The sequence below is a fragment of the Saccostrea cucullata genome, unplaced genomic scaffold (genome assembly GCF_032062105.1).
Source record: "Saccostrea cucullata isolate Sc308-1 unplaced genomic scaffold, CSIRO_AGI_Scuc_v1 ctg4697, whole genome shotgun sequence".
NCBI classification, from domain to species: domain Eukaryota; kingdom Metazoa; phylum Mollusca; class Bivalvia; order Ostreida; family Ostreidae; genus Saccostrea; species Saccostrea cuccullata.
Genome location: NW_026920840.1, coordinates 40,695 through 49,827, shown reverse-complemented (window position 1 = coordinate 49,827; position 9,133 = coordinate 40,695). Strand labels below are relative to the sequence as shown.

The 9,133-nt window shown below is 34.7% G+C and overlaps 1 protein-coding gene across 1 annotated transcript; it reads right to left on the bottom strand.

Annotated features, from left to right (window-relative positions):
* Nucleotides 1–265: 265 nt before the first annotated feature.
* LOC134258464 (serine/arginine-rich splicing factor 8-like) lies at nt 266–2,397 on the bottom strand. Its single transcript, XM_062741028.1, has 2 exons — nt 2,393–2,397; nt 266–854 (listed from the first exon to the last, which is right to left on the bottom strand). Exons 1-2 carry the CDS (start codon nt 2,395–2,397, stop codon nt 266–268), a joined length of 594 nt encoding a protein of 197 aa, XP_062597012.1.
* Nucleotides 2,398–9,133: the final 6,736 nt, after the last annotated feature.

Here is a 9,133-nt window from a genome sequence, read left to right as displayed (position 1 = left end):
GTGAAAGTATACTTTTTCAAAAGTAAAAAAAAAAACACGTTGATTTTTAAATCCAAAATTCACACAGCGCCCTTTAATATATAAATATTTTTAACTATCATAAACTTGACGTGTAACATAGTACACACAATAAACTAGAATTGAGATGAGTTGTCTAGTTTTATTAATATTTCAAAACAAATCGACACATCCAGTAATTTGGAGAATCGCTGTGCATTTCGGTCAAAAGAGTCTATTTTCCCTTGCAGTATTCCTTAAACGTCGTTTAAATTTCCCATCGACTCCTGGACAGTTTTCCTGACTTGTATCGACTACAGGAGAGTTCTCCTGACTTGTATCGACTCCTGGACAGTTCTCCTGACTTGTATCGACTACACGACAATTCTCCTGAGTTGTATCGACTCCTGAACAGTTCTTCTGACTTGTATCGACTCCAGGACAGTTCCCCTGACTTGTATCGACTGGAGGACAATTCTCCTGAGTTGTATCGACTCCTGGACAGTTCCCCTGACTTGTATCGACTACAGGACAATTCTCCTGAGTTGTATCGACTCCTGAACAGTTCTTCTGACTTGTATCGACTCCAGGACAGTTCCCCTGACTTGTATCGACTGGAGGACAATTCTCCTGAGTTGTATCGACTCCTGGACAGTTCCCCTGACTTGTATCGACTACAGGACAATTCTCCAGAGTTGTATCGACTACAGGACAGTTCTCCTGAGTTGTATCGACTCCTAAACAGTTCTTCTGACTTGTTTCGACTCCTGGACAGTTCCCCTGACTTGTATCGACTGGAGGACAATTCTCCTGACTTGTATCGACTCCTGGACAGTTCTCCCGAGTTGTATCGACCCCTTGAACAGTTCTCATGACTTGTATCAACTCCTGATCAGTTCTTCTGACTTGTATCGACTCCAGGAAAGTTCTCCTGACTTGTATTGACTCCTGAACAGTTTGGCATTTTTATGAGAGTTAATATTTTGTGACATAAACATTAACTTTCCTTCATAATTTCAGTTTGCACCTAGAATATTACACAATTGAAAAAGCTCCCTCTTCTCATTTTTGAGGATACAATCGATAAAATCTACTCTATATATTACATATTCATTACATATTAAACAATATACAATCAATAATCTTTCTCCTCCGACATCCTGCTTATTTGTGCCATCGACGAAAGGGAAAATGGAGGGCACTGCTCCCTTTTCTAGTCTTGAACGTTCACCTAAAAAACGTGAAGCTGCTTAGAATGTTTTCTGTCTGAACAATAGTTTACATTCTCTTCAAATCATGTATGACTGTTTTTAAAAAAAACTTTTTTCTAATGTCTTTGTAGATATATTTCAAAACGTATGAATAACGGACCGTGTATATTAACAGAAGAATCGACTTTATTTCCTATCCCCACCCTGGAAGACACACCAGAAAAAAAACCCACAGAAACCAATGGGATGGGATATTCATTATTCCGAAAACCACTGGTCTAACCGAGTTACAATGTGTACATTTGCTGACACAGTTCTTCTGCTGTATATAAAACACGATGCGCGATTCCTTGGATCTAGCTTTGCATTGTGTGTGTTTGATGTTTTTGCAGCTCACAGAATGGAATTTCCTAAAAAGTGAAAAGAAACATCGTTCAAATGCATACTGGGTAAGTGTACTAGCTAAAGGGAATTGCAGCCACTTGACCTCTCTGGCATACAAGAAGCTCACCTCGATGAATGTTATTCGTATGTTATGCAAATGTTATATCATATCATATTCTCTAAATAGTTAGTATTTATCCTGAAAATACTTTTCTTGCAAGTTCTGTATAACTTCTGTATAACTTCTGTATAACTTTATATTCTGATTGAGAGACAGCAGTTCTTTAGCTCAGCATTTATCCTGATTTTTCGTTAGAAAATATGAGCAACCCCTCGCAAGTTTTGGATATTTTTTGGCAGTAATTATTTTCATTTCATCTCGTTTTTTGTTAATTCTTTTTGAAAAGGAAGTTCTTATCTCTGAGTTTTTTGTTTTAATTTTCTAGTCACATTTTTAAAGGTCTCTGTCTCGAGGTGTCTATCTGTTCTTCACAAATAAGTTTTAATTTCAATTTGTTGTTCTTTGAAAGTATTTTCCATGGACTTGATTGCCATATTTGAAGTCTCTGTTTCAAACGATTCCACTATTGACCTTTTTACATTTCTTGCATTTGTGGTACCTACTGGAATTTCTAATTGTAATGCTTCAAATTATGTTATGTATTTTCGATTCTTCTCTTTAAATTTTCATTTTTTTTAGGCTCAATTTCTAACTAAATGCATCTTAATTAGGTAAATCGGGAAAATTTCTACCACCGTTTAATTTCGACCACAAAACACAATACTGCACAATGACTTACGGCATTATTGAATTAAGTTGTCAATATTGACGAAAAGCAAACACATGTTTTGAAATGACATCAAGGTAGTTTTTGAGCTTCCATAATTCTGGTACTGGTACAAGCAGTTGTGCATGTTTTATATCTTTCAAAACTTTAGAAAATGGATATTCTGAAAGATTTCAAGCATCATTGAAGGAGTTATGTCTAGAGGAAAATGACGCGGTTTTCCTAGACTGCGATTATATGCCTTACATTTATATAAAATACGCTAGGCCAAACATCCGCGGAAAATTTGTGACCGCGTACTAGCGTAAATGACGACCACGCGAAAAAAGGATTTCTACAGTATAACAATGTTTCAAAATTTTTGAAATCAAGCACATATCAATTTTCATATGTTATCTTTATGTTTTTAATATTAAAAACTTGAATTTACTTGTTTTTATTTTCATCTACGAATTTTCATATTGTGCAGTTGTCTGCAATTGGAAATGATAAGGTATTCAACAAATACATCATTCCCCAAAAAACTACTGTGTCCTCTAAAGTTACAGAAATTACTGAAATAAGAATAGTCAACAATAAAATGTACGACAAAGATGAGGAGGTCGAGACAGTCAGCATTAACGATGCACTGATCCAGTTTATTGACTTCATGAAGAAATCAGATTCAGATGCTGTTTTATTTGGGCACAACTCCAAAGTGTTTGACCTTCCTGTGCTGTTCAACATTTTGAGTAAATTAAACATTTTGGAGGCATTCTCATCTTCAGTCACTGGTTTTATTGATACAGTAGCTCTTTTCAAAATTTTGCTTCCAAACCACTTATCATACTCACAGTTACACCTCTTCGAAGAAATTCTACAAGACAAATACAGTGCGCATGACTCATTACACCTGATGTCAAAGTCGGCCCCCTTAAGTGTCAATATTGAAAAGCACGTCTAGTTGACAGACTCGGATCTTTAGATCTGATGATCCGCTTGTCATCTCAACGTGATACGACCCTTCTGATATATAACTGTTATATTAATATATACAGTGTATGTACCATACTTGAATAAAAAAAACCTTTAAAATGGAGATGTTTTTCTTTTTAGTTAGGTTGAACACAATCATCTGGAGATTAGCTTTAGACTTTTAGATGTCAAAATTAAGCAGCCAGCACGGAGATGACAGACTAGGACTTAAATATAATCAAGATTAAAATATGGTGTGTTCAGCAATCAAGCGCAAATGGTTATACATGCAGGTGAGTGACTGTAAAATTATCTAATTTGAGAGAAATGCATACTCAGCATTTTTAAAATATAGTTCGAGCCGGACGAGCATATCTTTCGCGGTAAAACTGTTCATTGCGTTCCTGCACTTTAAGCAGAATGACAGACACAAAACGTAAGACAGGAAGGGCATGCATTTCTCCCCAGCCTTTTCCAAAACGTATAGTCTTTTTAAAAAGCCTGCCGACATAATAAGAAAAGACCAAGTTAGTCATTGGCCAACCTTGGACGCAAAACGACAGCGGTGCAAGCTGGTTGAGATGGGGTTTCATTTAAATGTCTCAAATATGATGCAAGTCTCTGCCTTAACAAAGACAAATTGATTTTTACAACATTTGGTGTTCTTTTTTTGTCAAACTTTACATGTCCCATCAATGAAATCCTTGAGTTATGGCCAAAGCATTAGCTCTTTGAGTTTTTGGCTCATCAGAACTAAAAACCGTTAAAGCAAGGGTCATGAAATCTGTAATTTGCAGTAAATGTAAACTGAAATGTTCCATCAAATTTACAGAAGAGAAAAGAAATGAAATAATTAAAACCTTTTGGTCACTCGGTTCGTATGAAGAACAAAAAGATTTTGTGGTATCACATTAAGGAAAAGAAGACACGAACATTTGTCAAATGATAACCAACCTGTCAAAAAAAGGCGACAAACCTTGTTTGGCATGGTTTAAAGCGGCACAATGAGTCAAAATCATGTCTTTCTTTTAAGATATATGTAGCATACAGAGAAAGACTTATGAAAATTATGAGTATATACTAAGTTATAACAATTAAACTGCAAGAAAAAACTGCACGATATAAGTGCCAGAAAAACAAAGGTTGCATCTACCATTTCGTTGTTTCGTGTATGTCAAGGTCACGCCACTATTATTATTAGCTCAAACTTGTAAACAACATTCAACTGGAGCATGTAAAGGTGAGAAATATGTTCCGACAACGTTTTAAAATCATTGCCTCTAAATTTTTGGTCTACTGACATTCGTTCCTGGGTGCTTGAGTCCACGGTATTCATGGAAACTTATTCAACTTTTCTGCGCACGCGTACAATGGGTTGGAAGAAGTATTGAGTAGTATTTTCGGTCTGGGGCATACACATTTTTTTTTACTTTTATTTTTCTTCTTAAAAATAGAATTTTTAGGTTCTGAAAGCTGTAATTTTCTGAAACCTAATGCTTTTAGGAATTGAACAAAATTAACGAGGGTCACGCAAATATTCTACATTTGTCACTTTTCCCCTTTGTGCGTCACAGTACCGCTTTAAGTGGACAATCTAACCCCAGAGAGTTGGCCAAACGGAGAAAATGTCATTTCTCCGTACGATTATTTCGAGGAAATATTCCCTATTTTTGTTCAACTGACATTCCGTTTGCTGCTATAAAAACCCATATACAACAGCATGCCTGTAAAAACTTTTTGAGTTAAAAACCAAGGTGAATATGTAGGTTTTATGTTTTGTATATGCTTTTTGCTAAAATATTTCTTCGTGTGAAAAAATATCCTGCTATAAAAATTCTGTATTACATGTAAGTACTTGAAACATTAACACTTTTGAAAATGGTCCTTAAAAAGATACAACTTATTCAATTTACCCAGCAGGCACGCAACATTGTTTCGTTGAAATTTTAAGGAGCTGGAATATAGGTTGCAACGTTGAGCAACTATACAGCTGTTTTTCAATGTTGAATCCTCAACTTTTTTTCAATAGTGAAACAACGTTAATGCTGCAACAATTTTTTCAACGTTAAAGATTTGTCGATATTTCAACGTTGAAACATTATTGAAGCTGGTTGAAGATGTAACTTTTTTTAACGTTGATGGTTCGTGAACGTTTATACAACGTTGAAGATGCAACGTTTTATCAACATTAAAGTTTCTTCAATATTTCAAAGTTGAAACAACGTTGATAGTGTAATTTGTCAATCATTGAAATAACGTTGAAATTGCAATTTTTTTTTAATATTGAATGTTTGCCGATATTTTATATCAAATGTTGATACAACGTTAATTAAAACTGCAATTTTGAAGTTTTTCAAAAGTTAATATAAAGCAGAATATTTTGAATTTTTGATGTTCATCGATATTTCAACGTTGAAACAACATATTGTGTAAGCGAAATATTTCAAAATTGTATATCAATAAGGGGGAAAAGAGATGAGCAAAGGTATGTGTTTGACGAAGCCTGACAAGTGCCCTTACCTACCAATGCAATTCCAGCTTGATATATGTCTATTTTCTGTCTTCTATCACAGAATGCTGGTTGAGCATTCTTATTTGGAGAAGAAAACTGTTTATCTCCCCTGTGAAGGAGGTCACGGCCTTTTTCCTATGATTCATGGAATAGAGAGAAGTTGTATGTACATGATCATTATGTATGCTGACTAATACATGTACACTGATTTGAAAATGTAATCATTATACTAAAACATAAAACAATATTGATTGAACTGCATGTAAGCCGAACCATTTTTTAGGTGGGAATTAAGTAATTTAATGTAGAAATAAACTCTAATTGAATGTGAATGTAAATCATTACCCTCTCCAGTCAATCCTTTAAATATACACATTAAAAGTTAATACAAAATTATTTGGCCTCTAATTTCCTACGAATTGTACTTGTAGAATGGAAAAGATATGGTGCAGAGCGCCAAGAGGGCAGTGTGCACAGAGGATGGCGAGGAAGAGGAGGGGGTTATCCCGACAGTATGGGTGAAAAGCGTTATGTGGCCTAAAGGAATTACTGTCCTGAAGGCTATGAAAGAAATGAGGGATCCTGATGAGAGCTGGATAAAGTTTGACCTTGTCAAACTAAAGTTCTCATCAGGTTTAAATCTTCGTTTTATTAGTGTGTAATGTCTAAATGTATGAAATGAAAAAGTCGAGGACGATTTTATTTTATATTTAGACTAGTCACGTGATGCGGCAGTCACGCGATTTTAGCATATTGACTTGAAGTATTGATGTTACATGTGTACATATAAATATCACTAGTGCAAGGGCATAACCAAGTTAAATTTCAAAGATAAGTATATAAATATTTTCAACAAACATTGTAGTTTCAAAAAAGTGCTGCGATCCTGTCTAAATTCTGCAATTTCATTGTTAAAATTATACTTGTATGAACGAATGCTAAAATTTTTGCTGGTCAGCGGCATCAAATATTGATATAATTCAATTGTTTTTAAGATTTCATTAGGATCGCAGCACTTTTCAGATACCTTCATAGTTCTTTAATAAGGAAGCATACAACATTGTCTCTCAAGTTACATATGCAGAATCAATTACAAGATCACACCACGGAAATGGTTCAAGTTGCATCAAAGAAACCCAACACTGACGAAAACGACGGAAAGCGTAAAGAAAATGGCAGAAAACCTAAAGTACTTCTTATTGGGACTTCAAATGTTCACAAAATAAAGGAAGAAAAGTTGTCAACACAATTTGACACTATTAAGAGAATAGCATACACTCTGAAAGATACACATGACGAAATAAAGAAGTTCACAGAGACTCCAGACTGCATTGTTCTACACTCATTAACAAATGATGGAAAAACCAAGCATGCAGTACAATGCACACAACAGCTGGAGGAAATTATTAACTCCTGCAAATCAAATTTGACTAATATTAAGGTTGTGCTTTCATTGGAAACTCCTAGACGTGATGATAAACATTTAGATGCTAAGATGCAGACCATCAATGCAGCAGTGGTAATGAAGTTCATGGACGCCCTCATGTTACCCTATCACATAATACAAACTTAACAAACAATGGTATTCCACTTACAAATTTACTGGAACAGGATGGATATCATCTATCAAAGCAAGTCACTGCAAGACTGGCTGCAAACTTAAGGAACACAGTGTTTTCGGTACTAGAAATTCACCAGTACCTTCACAGAGAAATAATGGCGCAAGGTTTGGCAAACGGAACACCAAATATTACGGTAATTACAGAAACGCGAACCAATGGAACACCAGTCACCACAACTTCGGATACAACCCTGGATACAACAATTTCCGTGACTATGGATGTAACAACTACCATGACATGAGACAAGGCCAATGGAAATATTGACCCATCCCAAACATGGGCAGTTAATTATATCAGCTGTCTTACAGAAATATAAACAAAACAGTTAGAGTTGACTGTTTAGGAAGTCTTTTTAATAATATCATTTGGTACAGTCTTCAGTTTTTTCCCTAGAAACCCACAGGTACGTGGCAGGTATTGTAGACTACAGAAAGAGTACTCTAAAGCTGTAAAATTTAAACGGAGGAAATTTAATTCATAAAAATAATCCAAAAGCTTATTGGGATATGCTATCAAAATTAAGAAACGATAGAGACACTAAAGTCCCAGCTGACTTAATTTCCCCGGATACATGGTTAGATCACTTTAATTCATTAAACAAAATTGATAATGCTTTTACTGATCGAATTGAAATCATAAAAAAGCAAGTTACAGATTTAGAAAAATTTAGGTGCTTTAATGAGTTAGATATGAAGATAACAGAAGGGGAATTATCTAAAGCTATCAAAAAACTTAAAAATAATAAAGCAGTTGGTCTGGACCTTATCTGTAATGAAATGTTAAAATATGGGCAACATGTTTTTAATCCTTGTCTTTTAAAATTGTTTAATAATTGCCTTATTTATGGCATATACCCCAACTCTTGGACCAATGGGTATATAGTACCCCTTCATAAAGGAGGTGATCCAAGTAATCCTACAAACTATAGAGGAATCACAATAACAAGTAACATAGGTAAAGGAGAGGTTTCCACAAGGCTATTTTTTGGCCCAAGTTTTTTGTAACAAATGAAATTAGATTGCCAACAATTTTAAACTTACTTCCATTATTTTCAACACGTCTAATTTTGTGCTATGTATTTATTTTGGGAGAAAAAAGTTAGGATAATATTGGAATAAATGATCAAAGTATGGTACCCTCAACCGCTTTAACATTGAGTATATGGGAAATTGTTGGAGGGTTATGATGTTTAACCTTCTAGTACACCACATGTTGCATTCTGAACCAAAACCATAATTTGATAATTAATTACTTATATGTACAGAAAGATTATACTGAAATATGGTTGTGGTTCGCAATGCAACACAAACTTAAATACTAATGACTTTGCAAATTTTTGCAATCTGTTGAGTTGTGGTTATTTTTTATTTAAATACTTAAAGTGAATCATACACATTTATAACATGGTCCCATCAATCAAACAGATTACTAGGAATTCGACCCTAGCTCTGGGGTATACTTTTTAACCCTTGTGTTTCTGTCTAGCTGTCTGTGTGTCTGTCTGTAACAAATTTTCTTCGCATATTTTCGGCAACTACTTATAGTAGATGATTATGGCTTTTTTGCAGATCAAAGGGTAACAATTATTTTTGTATGAATACAACGTCAATTTTCTGTTTATCTGTGTGTCTGTATGTACCAATTTCCATCACGGTTTTCTCAGCG